Below are 18097 nucleotides of genomic sequence, written 5' to 3' on the forward strand. Positions count from 1 at the left end.
AGCTTTAATTTTATTCAGGCCTCGTTTGATCCAAAGACTGAACAATCATTGACATCACAAATATATGAAAATGAGAACAGTGTTGTTGGGAGATCTTTATTTATCCCTTCTTAACACAAACACCTTGATAGAAAAGTGCACGTTATTTAAAGGGTTGATTCACCAACTTTAAAAACTGTAAAAATCCAAATCGGCTGAACCTTTGTTATATCTATATTGGTTTCATTTTAATGTGTTTTTTTTCTTGTGGTGCCAAAAACAATAAATTCAAAAGCAACATCTTTGAGAGACAATGTAATTACTCTGAATGACGCCAAACTACACAATGTATTTATTTATTTGAAAATCATTATCAGCGTACGAGGAGACAGCGTTTCCTTAAGAGTCTTGACAACCGGCCATTTATCAACCGAGAATCTCTGTGAACCAACCCTTTAAGCATTCTACAAAAACAAACAGTCTAACACTTAATACTATAGATTATGAATATGAGAGTCAAAATGTCACCATCGTAAATACGTATATGAAGATTAAAATCAGAACACAGTAACAGGCCTTTTGATTTCAAGCATCCAGCAAAGTAGTTCAAATCAAGAAATTATATTGCAGAGAAAAAGGGCATAAAACCAATATTAGAGGACTGCACCCAGCTTAGTATAAGTGATTTCTCATGTCTGTTCGGACTGCTGGATAAAACACACCGCTCTTCAGACTTCATTTTGTTTCACTCATCTGGGGAAAATTAAAAAAAAAGTAGAAGATGAAGTGTAGCATCCAATAAAATGTTGAAAATGAACCTATCAAACGACTGAAGATCTTCTGTTTATGCAGAGTAAGCGTTGAGGTTCTCACCATCTTCGCTCATGGTCTTCTCCATCATCCTGGGTGCGAGCATCATGCGGCGAAAACCTGCGCAGAATGACATTTTCGTTCAGGTTTATAAAAAACTTTAAGCGGCCTAGAGTGAAAAGCAAATGAATATTCATCTACCTCTGCGACAGTCGGGGCGGCCTCGGATGCTGGTGCCCTCGATGACGTTGCCGTTCTCATCCACACACCAGCAGAAGCCGGTGGCGAGCCAGCACTGCGTGGGCAAGTAATTGCCCTTCTCATCGCACTGGGGCTTGTAGGAGCCGAGCTTCCCGACACCAGAGGATACCTCCATCTGGCATTTGGTCTTAATTGCAAGGGCTGAGGAAAGAGACGAGAAGACTTGAAACACTGGCACGTTTCATGAACCTGTTTGGTTTTTAATTACTGGTGATTATAGATGGTACGATTTAAAGCAATAGACTTAGGGCCAATTCCAATTCCTATCTAAACCCTCAAACTCAACCCCTAATCTTAACTGGCCCTCAAAACCAAGTGTTATTTTGTCACTTAGAAATGGGACACCCCTTAAATGCAGATACGTCATCAGACTGTAGGGGGCAGAATAACGCGATATAACTGCGTCCAGTCTGTCAACTCCAAAAAAAGAAGAACGCATTTACGTCATCCGTACTTGTCGCTTGTCCACACCGGCCGGCTATTGACAAAAGATCGTAAAATAAAAAATAAATGTTACGCGACAATGACGTAAGTAATCCATAAAATGGGCCTAAACTAAGATAATACAATGGTTTTCATAATTTTTATATCTCTATTAATTAAGAAAATACTTGATTTGTAGCGTACTCATTTTGCTGCTTCCGGCCATCTTTGTTCTGTCAAAACACGCAATGCATTCTGGGTAGCCCTTGCTCCCAAGGCTGGTCTCGGAGAATCTCAATATTGAGGGCGATACAGCCCTTAAACTCGCCCCTCAACTTAATTTTTCTGAGAATCGGGACAGCACTTGCACTAGAGGGAGCGTGCATTTTTGAGATTGAGGGTTAAGCAAGGAATTGGAATTCACCCTTAGTCTTAGGCCATTGATGCATTGTTTCATGTGCCGTTCATAGCTCACCTGCTGCAGACTTTGCCTAAAAAAAAACCCTAAATATTCCTCTGTACTCAACTAAATACCAGGACTCTACAGTATGAAGCCACATGTTGTTGCTTGTTGAAAACAAAAAAGAAGAAGAGTGGAATCAGGAAGTGAAATGCCGCTTTTGTTTTGAAACGGGAACGGGACTTGTTGTGTTTATGACGTACGCAAAAGTACATCGACGTGGAAAAAGTAAAGAAAGTTTGTTTTCACTGTCTATTTTTGCCGAATTGGAGCGATTCTGTCTATTCTAAAAAATGCATTAACATGGGTGCCTGAATGAGAAGAGAGACACGCTGCAGCTGTAATGCACCACACAGGCGTCCAGTGTGAAGCAGGCCCTGAGTGCTAAAAGAAGCCAAATGGCTGCTGGCTGTAGAATTTAGTTAATGGAATATCAATCATTACTGATTTTCTAACACTCTGTGCCACATTAACTCTGGCAAAGAGTGTACAAAGATCAGTCGTGGTTGATAAATCCATTAAATATAAATTTGACAGCCATGTGGCAAAATATTACTTCAGAAGTGGACAGTATTGCCCTGAACAGTGCAGAGGCAGGAAACGAATAAAAATGAGTGGTTTTAGTTTTCCTTTGGTGTGTTTTTGCACCAAAAGTATGAACATGATCCATTTAATTGTCTTCTATTGTATCTGCTGTAACAACAAACGTCACATTAAGAAGGTTGGAATAACCTGGCTCAGATTTGTGGGTCACAGGCTTCTGCTGGGCCATGTTGAAGATCAGCCAGTAACGCAGCCAGGACTCCAGGCCCTGCAGAGTCAAAAATGACAGATTAAACTCACTTCATTCACTTTCAACGTTCATTTTTTTTTTTTAGTGGCTGTTTTTTCACCTTCCATTCGCTGTCATTCATCCTCTTCTTCAGGCCCTGCAGGTTTGCAGAGAAGGTCTCATTGAACTCCGGCAGCTGGAATTCCTGCTCCAAAAACAAGACCAAAGCTTTAATACACAACATCAGCAGAGTAAGGACACACTGTAAACTGAGCACAGTGTAATTATATATAATTATATATACCTGCAGGAAATCGGTCAGCTGCTTCTCCACACTGACGATAGCAGTGTCCTCCAGTTTCTGATGGGGATGGGAAAAGAGCAGTTCGATAAAGCGACTGTTTTTTAAAGTCTGCGAACACTCGGCCTGTGAACACTCACTGTCAGTGGCGTCTTGTTGGGTGTGAAGTCGTCAGTCATGGTGAGATCCATCAGGGGCAGGCTGTTCATGGGCACGCGGACAGGTTTCGATACTGAAAACAAAGAAAAAAAGCTTAATTTGTGACTTAACTGATTGAAAAATATATCACTTTACTTTTTTTTGTCACTACAGATTAAAAACTCCACCTACTACTAATAATAATAATAATAATAATGTAGGGCACAAAACAAATTAGATAATTATGAGTTATGCTAGATAATATTTCACATATATGTAAGTTGAAACTTTATATGATGTTGCCTGAAATCTTATATGGTGAACAGTTGACTTGTGCCCTGCATGACTTTCTTTTTACATTAAGTTCCTTAAAGCATATTTTCACTTCCTCTTTCCCTCTTGACATTTTACATCCCCCCTGTTCCTCCTCCTCCTCCTCCTCCTCCTCCTCCTCTGTTCTGATGAGATCTGATGCCAACACAACATGACCGAATTACCCTGAGATGAGCGGGTCAGCTGTTTGGTCATTCTCTCTGAGTTCTTCTGCAGAGAGTGGATTTCCTGTTTCTGGCCAAACAACATGTAGGCGGTGAAAACCTGACTGGCCAGCAGCAAACATGCCAGCGTCGTCAGTCCTGCCACCTTCAAAGCACGACTGTTGGAGCCTCTGTGAGAGAGAGAAAGAGAGAGAGAAAGAGTGAGGGACTGGATTATATCATTTAAAGAGGGAACTTTATGAAAGGTGGTGGGGAAAAGAAACATCACATTTTACTATTTTACTTCAATCAAAAATTCCCTACATCTAAAGTGACTTGAAGGGGATTTCCTTAAGTGCAGTGGGTGACATTTATAATAATAATAATAATAATAATTAGTGTTATACAGAAATGGCCCATATGGAAATTTAAAAACAAACCTGAATATTTTATATTCATATTTTGAATAATTTAAATCTTTTTATTGCTCATAATCAGCCAGTAGAACATTACACGTCACTGCTTACCAGACGGACGTCCTCTACTGATTTTATAGATATATTCCGGTGAGATTTGGATCCTTATTTTTGATTTGTGTAAACCGGTTTATAAAAATGACAGTGACTCACTTCTTTCTTGAACAGTTTCACTTCAACTTCCGCCAAGAAAAGCGTGTATTTCAAAGGTTTTATTTAGAAATAATTGGTTAGTTAGTTCTATTTTTTACCTCATAATATGAATAAAATCGTTGACTTCCAATTAAAGATGATATAGTCGTCGTCGCGAGGTGCAAAAACAGGTTTTTGTTGACGTGTCACAGCTAAAAGCCAAGTAAAAATACCTTATATGTTGTTAGTTATGAGTTGGTATTAAAACTATTCACAGTATTCACTGGTAAATTATGAACCAATAGGAGGACAGCTCCATCATATGTTACTAGGCAGACACCTCCTTCTGGTGTGAAGGAAGTGAACAGAAAATGTTAACACCTGTATGTGTGCAATTTTTTTTGTACATTTGTGAATGTTTATTTTTCCTTTTCTTTTAACAAAATAAAGAACACACTTTATAAGCAGAGAACACGTTTCATAAACTACTTCACAGGACAATATTTGTCATGAAGATTTAAAGAGTCCTCTCACCTTCTGGGGCTCACACGGCCAATAAGGGCCTCTTCACTGCCTGCAACACTCCCTCTGTCCAGGGCAGCATCTTCTGGAACGTTATCCATCTCGTGTCTCTCGGCTCCTCGGAAGCAACAAACTGGACAAAACTCAGCTGGTCAACAGAATAAATGGCTATTTGGAACGAGGAAGCAGCACTTGACAGGTTCCAAGTAAAAGGTGAGAAGGGAGTGGAAAGTCCCGCTCTTTAAAGCAATGAGGGCTGGTTCACTGGAGCATTTTACAGAAAGTGAACTCTGATTGGTCAGAATATGACAGCATCACTTGTTGATAGAGGCAGACAACAGAAAGAGAAATCAGGAGTTTATACAACAGCCTGTGTTGTTTCTTGTCTGTACTGGTTAAAAAGTCTATTTAATAAACATAAAAGTAGTTTTTATTTAACCTATATTACTACAATCTTGTATATTGTACATGTGAATACTTAACATTTTTTAATAGTTATTGTTCCTTCAAAAAGTACTACAATGCTTAAACTAACAATTGACATGTTTATAGCATTAAAATGTCACTTTTAGTCTTAATGACAGGATGTGAGTTTTGTGACATTAGCATTAGTTTTTATATTTAGTATTTGAAGTGCAACATTGCACAGTTTACTTTCTGGTTTATCATCTTGAATTTAAAGCAATCGAAGACTAAAGACACACGTTAAATCTACTACCAAGTTATATTTAGCAACACAGGGATTTAACGCATTTAAAAACAGACACACGTTTCCTGTAAATCAGAGCGTTTCAAACGTCTTTCTCCTCAAAAGTACCTCACCTTGAAGTGAAACCAAAAGACAAACAAACTGAAGGAGCAGACAGATTCTAAAGTTTCTAAAAATAAGCGTCATCAAAATGTAAATCATTATGTTCGAATCTGTCGGTGGAAAGAATAAGAGGGGGGGGGAAGGTCCAGCTATTGAAAAATACAGTGGTGTTTTATTTGCAAATTAAAAAGCACCGACAATATTAGTTACACTGTAAAAATTATTGACAACAATTACAAATCTTTATCATACAGTCCAGGAGATTAGTACCATCGTTGCCGTTATGTGTTATCACTTAATACTTTATATGGAGAGACTCAGTACCTCTGTACAATAGTTGGCAGTGAGAGGACATGAGAGGAAACGATCTCAGCAACACATCTCCGCACAATGAAATGACCCAGAATCCCCTCAGTACAGCACTGACATTTCACACTACAGGAATGGGCTGACGGGAGAGTGTGTAAACCCAGACACATTCAATAATTTAGGTCTACTGAGGGTTTCGCGTGTTATGTACATTACGAAGTCAGAAAAAAATAAAAAATAAAATAAAAAAAGGACCAATGACATGTGCATTGTTCTCACATCATAACATTGTACAAAACTATTGCAATAAGAGCAGCTTCTTGTTATCTATGCTTGACATCTAGTTGCAGTGGTAACACCTTGACCAACAACCGAACATCTGTATTGGGGATATTGTTGGGTTTCCTGGCAACTTAACACGGTTTCTCCCAGAGACAGTGTCCCCCCCCCCCCCCCTGCACCCCCGCCCCGCCCCCCTCATACCTCCCATCTGTTTAGCGGAATAAAACAAAATATACAGTTTTGTTAAGAACTCAAAGCTGAAAACAGATTTTTGAAATGCACACTCGTGTTTTGCACACCATTTGAATCCGTTGAACGCAGAGCGCTCTATTAAACATACAGTAGCTAGCTTATGATCTTCTTCACAGATTATAAGAGGAGCTGTTTTGTTAGTGTGCTTTCCAGTAATCTGTATGCTCAGAGTCAGCGTTCATTTGAGTGCCTTAAATATTGTGCTTTCAACGACTATCCGAACGTGTCCTGCCCTGGTCATGGAACTGACGACAGAGGAGGCTGAGCTGAATAATTTAACTGACTGTACTGTACAATCTGACCCATTGAAGATGACTGACCTAAGGTGTTTAGTTGGTACATTCTACAATAATTCATTGCCATCAGCATAACAGAAACTTAAAAATGAAAAAAAAAAAAAAAAAACATAAAACATCTTTAAAAAAAAAAAACTTAAAAGTCCACATAGTAATAGTTTAATAAAGTCTCTGTCCTGGCACTTGTAAAAGAGATAACTAGATTCTACCAAGGCCTATCAAGTAAGGCTACAACATGCAGCCTAAGTCAAGACGCCAGATGTTCCATTCTCCTCTCATAAAAACACATCTATCAAAAGGCATTTGCAACCAACGTCTCTCCAAAAAGTCAGGCCGTCCTCCTTTTAGCCAGTGTTTAAATGAGCTCCAATCAATGCAACTCGTATCTGTGGAGATACAGCGTTGTTCGTCCTCCGTCTGCCGTTTCCCAGACCTGAATGTGTGACAGCTGCTCAAGCTTCAGAGCTTCTCTTTTATATTTTTTTTCCCCCTCCTTTCTTTGATTTTCAGGAAGAAGTTCATGCAAAGCAGAGAAGGTCCGATGAAGAAGAGCAGGGAAGTGATCAAACACTGAAGGTCCCCTCCTGTGCATCACTGAGCCTTTCCTCCACCTACAGGACACAGTGGAGGCTCATCATGGGAGCCAATGGCATCTCGAGGCTCAGAGAGAGAGAGCGAGCTAGCACGCTCTCATCTTGCTCACCATGCGCCGTGAGCCTTCTTATCTAGGAAGATCACAGTTAAGTGTTGAGTTCTAGTTCGTCGTCCTGTCCTCAAATCTTGATGTAGTTCAGTTTTTAAATCAAGAATATTTGAAATCTTCAACACCTCAGACGCACTTGGCCTGAAAAGTGGTTCAGTCGTAGGGCTCAGGTCGCCCCCTCCCTGTGGTGCTGCTACCTGGTGTGGACCAGCTCTTCTCTGAGCCAGCTGGGCAGTGGCTGACCCATCCTGTAGAGCAGCTTTGACAGCTCAATATTGTGATCCCTATAGTATTCCCTGAGGAACCCCTGGGACTGGAGGATGAAATTACATTTTTAATATACAGCAAAAATAAACATACGAGATTAATATTGAAAGATCGAATGTACCATGCAATAAGTTATTTTATTTGATCATACCTCAGTGTTCATATCGGGGTACCTGCGCCCTTTACTTTTTCCCAAACATTTGGTTTTCCCTCCTTCCAGCAGCTGACACCAGAAACCTTTCTTCGGATCAAACCTGCTCATTGAAAAGAATAAGTTATACATAAGCTCTACACAATTAACCCAATAATTTTCTGGATTCATTTGTAAATCTGGCAGTTGTAAGCAACTTAAAAGTGAAACAGGAAAACAGGATACTCACGCGAGGATCTTGTGGTAGTTGATGACATTGGCAAGACTTAGAAATTTCTGGATTTTGTCCATGATTGAGGCAGGCTCAGTCTTCAACATCTGTCCATCTAAGACCAACAGCTGCATGAGACACAAATGGTATCAGATGTTAGAACAGAACCAAAAAGAGTGTCATTTGTAAAACACAACACATATAATAATACAACTCTTCTATTCATGAGGAAAATGGCTCCCTGAAAACCTCAAGTCATGAATGAATCAGTAAAAAAGCTATTGTGCTGTAGTACTTTATCACATCTTGCATTAGGGTTTTAACGGAGACATATTATGCCCTATTTTCTTAAGTTATCCTAGTTCCCTGGTGTCCTAATGAACATGTCTCTTACATGCTTGGTCAAAATACCTTAAGGATGAAGCACCACAGCAGTTCAATCACTCTGCCAAATCAGCCCTGTTCAGAACACTCGGTTTTGAGTGCCTGTCTCTTTAAATGCAAATGAGACACAGGAAACTACGTCAGCGTCACTGAGGCTCCGGCAGCTAACAGCAAGGAAAAGCCATAATTTGCAGACTCTAGCAGGCACATTGCCGTCATATATAAAAAGTATCCACTGGACAGATAAATCCTCTGAGGCTGGAAGTTTGTGTAGAACTCTGTGCTGCACTGTGCAGCCGAAGATAAAACACTTAGCGGACTTCCGCTCTTCCGGATACTATTGCCTGCACTCTCACGTTTTTTAGGGACAAACAGGAGCTCTGCAAGACAACAATTCCAGGAATGTGTCATTGTGACGTAACAATGAGTGCGGAAGTCAATGTATTTTATGTCCTGTACTTATACTGAGGTGGACCACAAAAACAAGATTGAGTCATCTTTTTTCACACTTTGTCTACTCATAGGGCCTCCACAGTCCCAAATATAAATATTACTGTAAAATGATTAAAAAGTTGATTTAGCATAATATGTCTTCTTTAAATACTGCATAAACAAGCATTATCTATTCAAAACCTTTGTGGGAAAACAGCAATACCTGGCTGGAGTGGTAGTAGTTGAGCCAGCGCTCCAGGTGAACGGCGTACCAGCCTGGGACCAGACAGCGATTCTGGAGGACCCGCAGTTTGACTGGAGCATCGTGGCTTGCAGTGATGACGTCGTTGAAGGAATATTTCAACGCAACCGGATCATCATGGGCTCTTTGGTGCTGTAGAGACAGTCATTTCAGGATCAAAAATATAATTAATTCCTGTTTTAGGAATTTCATTTCAAGACATTGATATGGTTTTAAGTGGCCTGTGACAGACCTGGTACCAAGAGTAAGCTCTGTCTGCGGGGTTGATGAGGATGGTGACGATCTTGGCTTTAGGCAGAAGAGCTGCTGCTCGCTGAGCAGCCACATCAGAGTCAAAGTAGTTGGCACTCTTCTCAAAGTAGTAATCGGAGCTGGTGTTGGAGGGTAGAGGGAAGTACTCCATATACCTGACATGCAGCAAACACAAAACATACAAACAAGAGTTACACGCAGGAGCAGCTGATCTGGTCTAATTTGCTCTCTGTGTGCGATTATAGTTTCTCTGTGTGGGTGATGGAACATGTGCAAAGGCTTGGCATCTCACAAAAGTATCTAGCAACACCATCCAATGTTAATATTTGGGCAGCCCACTCACGCTCATGTCCAGCCAATCAAGTGCATTATGCGTGGGACTCTGCAGTATCTGCTTTGTATACGTTCTTCACCAAAAATGAATTAAAACTTTAGGAAACTGAAAATACTGAGTTTTTTTTATTATTATTAAATAGATATCGTTCTCTGAAGAGGGTTTTGATTACTTAATTAATTTTCTCTAAAGGGAAACATGCTACTGCAGCCACATGCAATTTATTTTTGAGTTTTTACAACCTGTATTCTGCATACAGACATGTAAAATAAGACAATTACAGGTTTAAAAGCAGGGTTCTAGACATTTAGTGCATTGTGTGTTCATTTGAACTACAATGACCGTTACGGATTGCACTAAAACTAGGGCTGGGTGATATGGATGAAAAATTATATCTCGATATTTCTTTAGCTGAATGACGAGAAGCGGTGAAATAGACACCAAACACACTTTTTCGATCATTCCACAGCAGTTATCGTGTAAAAAGAAAAAGTTGAGTATGAATTAGTGCTGGGCAAGTTAACGGCATCAACGTTAACGCACAATAACGCATGACGTGTTTCCATGACGACTGACCGGTAAACTTTAAAAACAGAGGCACACATAGGCTGGTCATTTGTAGCGCTGCTCTGTTCGTTTAATAAACAGACCGCTCCAGTTCGACTGTAGGTGCGCTAAAGGAGCTAACGCAGCTAACGGAGGTAACGGAGGTAACGGACTCCTGTGCCACGGCAGGTAAAACATGACATCAGGTGTGTCTTTTTCAGGTCAGTCGTTATGGAATGGAAACTCTCCATGTGTTAATGTGCGTTAACGGCAGTCGTTGGCATGCCCAGCACTAGTTTTAATGTATCTACAACTGGAGCTGTATGCAAAAGACATTTTTCAAACATTACTGATTCACAGAAGAAAAACCCGTCAAGTGTTTGGTGGTACTTAGTCAGAAAAAAAATAAAATAAAACTACATAGAGGTTAATTGCTGCAACGCCGGCTGCTATACTACAAAACGTTGATGTATGGTTTCTTACCAGTCGATGCCTCTGTGGTAGTTGTGTCCATTGAAGAACTGGATCTCCTCGAACGTCTCCTTGCTGGGGTAGTTACTGGTCAGGTCTGGGTGCATGCCAAGAAACAGGTAGAGTGCTGTCGTCCCTGAGAGAGCAAATTAAAAAACAAGAGGGATGAAGATAAGAGGGAGAGGAAGAAAAGAGCATTAGGATTAAGTGAGAGTACAGTCTATCATCAATAACAGTGTAGAGCTTCCCATTAGCTTTACCCAGGGCTTGTCAGTGCTTTCAATCAAAGCACTGAAAGCAAGAGACAACCTCTGCATGAAAAACCTTATTTTAATTCCCCTCTCTGTCCTGTAGGGGGTGTTGAAGGACTAGGTCTCACCTGTCTTTTGAGGCCCAATGACAAGCAGTTTGGGGAAGCGGTCACATGTTTTCTCTTTGGACCAGATGTCCTTGTGCCTTTTGTCCTCACAGGGATCCTGTAGCCACACAAAGATAAACAATGCTTTGTTTTAAAAGTGGTACAACAAGGTGTCAATTTAAAAATACGCGAGAAAAGCTCGTTATTACTCAACACGCCCTCAAGGCGCATCGAAAGAGAGCGCTAAAGGAAAACATGCACGGGTGGTTAACATCATCTGCCTCTGCCTTGGAACAAAACAATGACCAAAGTCAAACACACACACACACTGTGCCTGGATATAACATGTATGAATGATACATGTGCTGTTTCACAGGAATCCTGCATTTACAACAATGATCTCTTTGTGAACATTACTGCTCAAGCTGCTGAAGAAATTAACACCTCATCCAAAACGTGGCCTTCAGAGGCAAACCAAATGGAAGTAAGTATGTGTTAATTAAATGATATTCTCCTCATCACCTGCCAGAGGGGGTCCCTCTCTGAGGGGAACAGGCTGAAATACTTCTGAGCCAGCTGAATCGGCGGCAAAGTCTGCATCTTTAAATTGGTCCACGTCTGCACAAACTTCACCAGGCTTCTGAAGGTGTACAGGCCGAGGCGATCGTTCCCATAGTTGGACAGGTGGGTCATGAAGATACTAATCTGTGGATGGAGAAAACAAAAATCAATCTTTGTAGACCTGAAATAAAAGTAGAAGAGAAAACGTTGATTATTTGACATTTCAGCTGCTCTCCGATACAAATCGTGTACTCTTATTGGTCAACCATCAGATTACATGAATTGCTTTCTTTTATTATTCGACATACAAAACATGAATAATAGTAATTTGTACCAGAACACATTTTCAGCTCCCATAAAAGAATAAAAAGAGAAAGCATGATGCAGGCATCGCTGCACTGATGAGTCATTGTCCTGTTGCTCATTTAAATTTCACATCATGTCACCAGATGAATAGGGTTTTCCACGTGTGCGAGAAGAAGAAGAAGAAAAAAAGAAAAGAAGCTTTGCTGCACGTCTGTGCGTTTGACTCACAGGGTTCAGCAGAACGGTGAGGAAGAGTTCTCCTCCGTTGATGAGTTTGTCCAGTTCATTCGGACTGCCGGGGTAGTCTTTGTAGAAGATGGTGTGTGTGAAAAGGCCACAAGTTTGCCTGGGCAGCACCTGTGTGATAAACAAAACGCGTCACTAAAACCAAAAAGGAGCAAAAGACAACAAAGATATCCAGTGATAAATAAGCACAGGGGACCATCAGGAGTCGAGCTGTCACTACCGCAGGCGGCGGTTACTCCGCACATTGTTTTCTCTTACAGTAACATTCATACGATGCAGCTCATCTAGCCAACGCAAACCTCTTACTCACCGAGTCTATATGAAAATTCATGGAAATGCCTTTGCAGTTTAAAGTGTCTGGGGAACTGAATATCAATCATCAGCGAGCAGCAGAGACCGTCCATTCAGACTGCACTATCTCAAGGACGGGAATAGAGCACTGAGACCACACAGAACGCCTGAATGCCAACACTACAAAGGAACTGGACTGAAGCTGCACTGTTTCCTATCACTGCTGAAGGTCAACCTGGGGAAAAAAACCGATAAAGATTTTTTTTTCCTCTTCTTTAGAGCCTCTTGAATACAATCTATTCAACTTCAATGTGGTTCTCTTGGCTGCATTAATCAGCACCAGCTACTACGGTGGAGCTGAATACAATTTTTCTTTTTTGCCCATGCTGTTGCCAGAGATGTCAGTCTATGCTATAGTGCTGTGGCCTTCAGGGCAGCACATCTCAGACAGATGTCACATGCAAGACTGGTTCACTTGACTACATTACATCTCCTACTCTGTAGAACTACACATCAGCCCAGCCAGACTAATGACTTTTTTGGGATGTGTTGCCTCATTAATATCTGTTTAGGGATGAGTATGAATATTAAATGATTTGAAATCAGTTAATGTGACTATTCTTGAGTATATTAAAAAGACACATTATAAAGAGGCTGATGATTTTGCTTATTTGTCCACCTGGCCAAGTGAGACGTTTGAGACGAGGTCTGAGTGTAACAGGATGTATGTGTTCACTGGAAGTTTACATTTTTATTTCACGTTTACATTTGTGCTGCTGAATTATAGGAGGATTTCCTCCAACAGCTCAGAAAGGTCAAAGTAACGTTTGCGTTGAAAAACAACAGGATGTCCCCACGACAGCTGTGTACGAGGTTCACGATGAGTGGCAGGGTTTTCACAAACACTGATATTTCAGTCTAATTTCCACATTAAGGCTAAATCCAAACCCTAGTTCTGATAACTTAAACTGAGGAAAGTTTACCCAAAGGTGCAGGGACTATGAACAATCGCAAGATAACACACCATCACCTTGCATTTTTGAGCATCTTCAGCATCTTTGAGGACACGACTTAAAGGTGCCATATTATGCAAAATCTAATTTTTAATCATTTAAATCCTTATATTTGGGACCGGAGGTCCTATCGGTGTGAAAAAAGTGATTGAACTGCTGTGGTGCTTCATCCTTATGATATTTTGACCAAAGCAAGTCACAGACGTGTTCATTAGGACACCAGAGAACTTTTGGAGAAATAGGGTATAATATGTCCCCTTTAAGCAAGTAGAGTCAAAGAGATCTAGATGTAGAATAACTTTTGGCATTGAAAAATGAATAAATATGGTATAAAGTGGAAAATAAAAGATAACAAATGCAGATGAAGAAGGGAAATGCTCTAAGGAATTATTGGATGGAAAAGAAAATGGATGTTGAGAAGCAATGTGAAGGGAATGCAACAGGCCAGAGGAAACGAGATAATGAGGCCTTGCACAGTAGATGCCTGCAGATAGGAATGATGGCCTTACGCTAATGCCGCTGTGGATGAAACCTCGTCGGAAGCGAGCAGGCTTCAGGTGTGGGTACTCCTCTGTGCTGGTCACTTTGATGCCCCAAACCTTCTTCCAGGCATCGTACAGCTGTATGTGGACAGGGTAGACGCCGGAGTGGTGAGGCGCCACTGCATAGCCCATGTTGGTGGGGATCCCATGCTCCTGGAGGACGAAAATGATGATGAATAAACCCATAAAAGTTCCCCAATGTAAAAAGTTTAAAAGCTCTTGGCATCATAACACATGTCATGATCTGCATTCTTCTTCCTCAGCATATTTCCAATGATTACAATCAGTAGCACAGTATATGTATTCCTAAGCTTACATAAGCATCAGAGAATCACTGGAGAATGATGAAAGATGAACATCTGGGTCATTTTACTTCACTGATATCAGCATACTTGCAGCCTTTTCACTGCTTCACAGCAGGATTCAACTAATGCTGCTGCAGCATCACAACATTCGACTGGTCTTGAATGTGAAACAGGATTCAGGAAACGCAGTTTTGACTTTCAGTGAGTGCTTGTCAAACAATCATTTAATTTAATGCATTGTTTGGTCTATGAAGAAATGTTTGATTTGTAAAAGTGAGTAATGTAAAAGAAGGACCAGCCGCAGTGAGGTACAGGTCACAGAACACACCTCTGACTCATTGACAAAGACTGACACTGAACAAGAACAATGGGACAGCAAAGGGAAAAACTCCAATCACACAGTGCTCAGCTAAAGCTGTGACCTGACCCTCCAACCCCCCGTGACTCACCATGGCAAATTTCTTGTTGAGCAACATCTGCTCGGCCAGCACGGACTGGTTGTGGAATAGATGTGGCTGCATGTGGCTCCACATGTGAGGAAACCACCAAAACTCCTTCACGTAGGAAAGCAGCAGGTCGTCTCCCAGGTCTTCCTCATCAGAGCCTAGATACGATAAAAAAAAAAAGAGTGGGTGGTAAAGGGAGGAGAGGAGTAGGTGAAGAGGAAAATAGAACGATTAAAACGTTTCAAAACGTAAACGGTGTCGGTGATGAGAACCGGAGGTAATTTAAGAGTGAGGAGTGTAGGAGATGAGCAGCAGGAGGAAAAGCCAGGACATTAACAAAGAGAAGAGGAGACGAAGGATGAGAAGAACATGAAGCTAAACTTTACAATGTGAGAAGTGCCATCTCATTCAGTTTAGTGCAGATTCTTATCTCAGCTTGAGTCAACAGCAGTTAAGGCGCCGCATCTTACCAGCGTGAAAGAATTTCCCTGAGAAGCCAAGATTGAAGGTGAAGTTGGGCACATGGTTGCGCAGCTCCCTCTGCGTCTCCAGCAGAGCCTGAAACAGTGGGAAGAAACAGGAGTGGGTGAGTGTATAATGTGTTGCACGCTGGTGCACACATACATGAATGAGGAATCGTGAGCACGCGGGCACATGCGTGCCCACATACATATTTCATTCTGCAAGATGCTTTCGGTAAACATCCAACATCCACTCCCAGTTGTCTCACTCCTCTCCTTCATTCCGTTTGATATTTTGCTCTCCTTCTGGTTTGGGTGTTTGTTTCATTTGATCTCCACACTGGATGATACTCCCCAACATCCTCGCTCACGATCGGAGATTTTCTCCCGTCTTGTCACAGTGTTGTGTTCCTAAATTCGCGCTGTTGATCGTTCCATAACTTTAACTTCCACCTTCTGCAGCCATATGCGACGAGGGTCTGTTTTGCTTTTTCAACAGTCTTTGTATGCGTTTGAGCCCCTGAAATATTCATTGCTCTGGAGCTTCTGTGACAGTGCGAGCAGTGGGGCCTGTCAGCTTTGAGCGGCCTACTGGGACGAAGGCATTCAAAACGAGAAGAGCGAGAAGAAGGGCTTTCTTTATGACTGGCAGAGACAGCTCGTGCAATGTGTGCAGTGGTTTTTCTATTTCTGCTAAGGGCTGTTGAAAACAGTGGTTGATGAATACATAAAGCGGGGGTAAGTTTTGATTCTGATAACTTTCTTACCACTGAAAAAAAACAAAAAAACAAATGCAGCCATTTCCACAAACTCACCTTTACATCCGGCACCTTCATCCGTGTGCCCTCTTTGCCCACAAAGATGTCATCTATGTCCACCAGCATGTAGCGCTCCAGAGACAGCGAGAGCCTCTTCCCGGTCAGAAAGGCCACGGCATCCACAAACACCAGCTTGTGCAGCCAGAAGACCAAGTTGTTGCCGAACAGGACCCTCTGGATGCCGTCATGGAGCCCCAAATCCTGCACCACAGATGGGAGCAGAGCAGCGTTCTGTCCCATCGATGCAATGTTCTCTGCTGATTGGGTCTTGGCAAGCAGCACGGGTTCATACGTGGAGTGGTTTGATTGGAAAACGGTCCAGTCTTCCCCGGGGAGAGGACCTGGCAGAGGCTGGCCAGATCGAGTGATAAAGAGCAAGGGGGACTTGGGGTTGACCATGCAGTCCTTCAGACCCAAATTAGAGTGGAGGAAGAGTGGGAAGCCTTTGAGCTGTGCACTGAGCAGACTGTTTTCATTGGCCTGATGGAGAGAGAGAGACAGAAACGAGAGAGAAATCACACCGATTCATCATACATCAGCGTGATGAAGACAGAAACATATTGGTATAATTTGCCAATTTCTCCCATCATGTGTGAAATGAGGAATGTCAGGCCTACTCGGATGTGACGGCACACGGCAGCTACTACCTGTGATGCTCAATCTGTTATGCTGCAAGATCCAGGACTGCAGCAGGAATGAATAACCTCTTACCTTGATGTCCTTCAAGATTCTAATGCAAAGCATTTAACCACATTTGTCATTGTGTAAATATAGGTTTACTTATTTGTTACTTAAACTGGGTGTAAAATATCATCATGGTAACATGGATATCCACTCACCATTATGGCGGTCAACAACATTATATGAATTAATTATATTCATATTATGTCTCTGGGGGTGTACATTTTTTTCAACAGATATGAACCCAAAATATGAACACTGTATGTATGGTTACTGCAGTACACTAGAGCTGCAACAACGAATCGATAAAATTGATTACTAAAAGCGATGGCACCGAATTTAATTATCGATTCGTTGAGTTGCGCGATTAATACGTCACTCCTAGGTGCGGAACTGTTTACAGATGCGGACTGTTTCATGCCGGTTCATGCACGCCCTTGTGTGCGCGCGAATAAGCGGTGCTGGAAAGTTTTAGAGTGAGCGACAACTTGTATTTTAGACTTGAAACATGGCGGAGGCAGAGAAAAGAGTTCGGCCGAAATCTTCTAAAATGTGGGAACACTTTACCATTCATGAACCTAAAAAGTGTGTTAGTTGCAATCTTTGCAAGAGCGAAGTGGCGTGGCACGGGAGTACCACGGTGATGATCCAGCACCGAAAAAGAAAAAAATGCACACTTGAAACTTACTCATTACATACTACAATCATGTAATGAGCAAGTTTCAAGTGTACATTTTCTGTAGTAAGCAGGTGAGATTCAAAATCAACATAATAAATATACTTAAATGAGTAGAAATAAGTACATGTTTACTTAAACCTGTGTGAGTATAAATAAATTAATTAATATTATAAAAATGTGTCTCATCTGTAAATGTATGTATATCATACACTATGTTTTTTTGTATTATTCCAGTTATGTTTTGATTTTTTTTTATCATGTAATATTACTTTTGATAGCTCAGAGACGTTGGAGCAATAACCTGTTGTTTTTACGCTTTAGTCTGCACTGTGAATTTGAAATGGTCCGTTTTTGAATAAAGATGTGGCAATAACCAATGTTTCTTATTTTAACCGCTTCATCGAAATAAATAATCGACCGATTGATCGATTATTAAAATAATCGCTAGTTGCAGCCCTACGGTACACAATCCTGTACAGTGATGTTTGCCTGTTACTTAGACATAAATATGGTGGTCAAAATAATAGAAATACCTGTCAATCCACACCACAGATTAAATACCTTTTTGTTCAGATATCAAATCACTGTTGCATTTCCAGGTTATTGTGATGCACACCCTCGCTCTACTTCCTCCTCTCCCAATAGATGGTGAAATCCCACTGGGCTTTCCTGACCTT

The 18097-nt window shown here is 41.2% G+C and overlaps 2 protein-coding genes across 2 annotated transcripts in view; both read right to left on the bottom strand.

Annotated features, from left to right (window-relative positions):
• Positions 1-319: 319 nt before the first annotated feature.
• On the bottom strand, positions 320-4946 carry LOC310928656 (H-2 class II histocompatibility antigen gamma chain-like). The gene is made up of 9 exons (XM_083891287.1): positions 4763-4946; positions 3642-3811; positions 3147-3238; positions 3010-3066; positions 2827-2910; positions 2666-2744; positions 991-1191; positions 853-909; positions 320-732 (listed from the first exon to the last, which is right to left on the bottom strand). The coding sequence occupies exons 1-9, from the start codon at positions 4849-4851 to the stop codon at positions 725-727; spliced, it is 837 nt and encodes a 278-aa protein (XP_083747413.1). The 5' UTR covers positions 4852-4946; the 3' UTR covers positions 320-724.
• A 2641-nt stretch (positions 4947-7587) lies between these two features.
• Positions 7588-18097, bottom strand: part of LOC310928615 (bifunctional heparan sulfate N-deacetylase/N-sulfotransferase 1-like) — a gene marked incomplete at its 5' end in the record, with an annotated part of 11483 nt that continues 973 nt past the window's right edge. The window contains 13 exon segments of the mRNA XM_083891229.1: positions 7588-7716; positions 7822-7924; positions 8051-8160; positions 9072-9242; positions 9343-9517; positions 10726-10849; positions 11093-11189; positions 11594-11776; positions 12167-12295; positions 13998-14183; positions 14785-14939; positions 15252-15339; positions 16058-16540. Of these exon segments, the coding sequence (XP_083747355.1) occupies positions 7597-7716; positions 7822-7924; positions 8051-8160; positions 9072-9242; positions 9343-9517; positions 10726-10849; positions 11093-11189; positions 11594-11776; positions 12167-12295; positions 13998-14183; positions 14785-14939; positions 15252-15339; positions 16058-16540 (2124 nt within the window). The 3' untranslated portion in view covers positions 7588-7596.

This window comes from Microchirus variegatus, assembly GCF_963457635.1.
Source record: "Microchirus variegatus genome assembly, chromosome: 6".
In the NCBI taxonomy this organism is placed as follows: Eukaryota; Metazoa; Chordata; class Actinopteri; order Pleuronectiformes; family Soleidae; genus Microchirus; species Microchirus variegatus.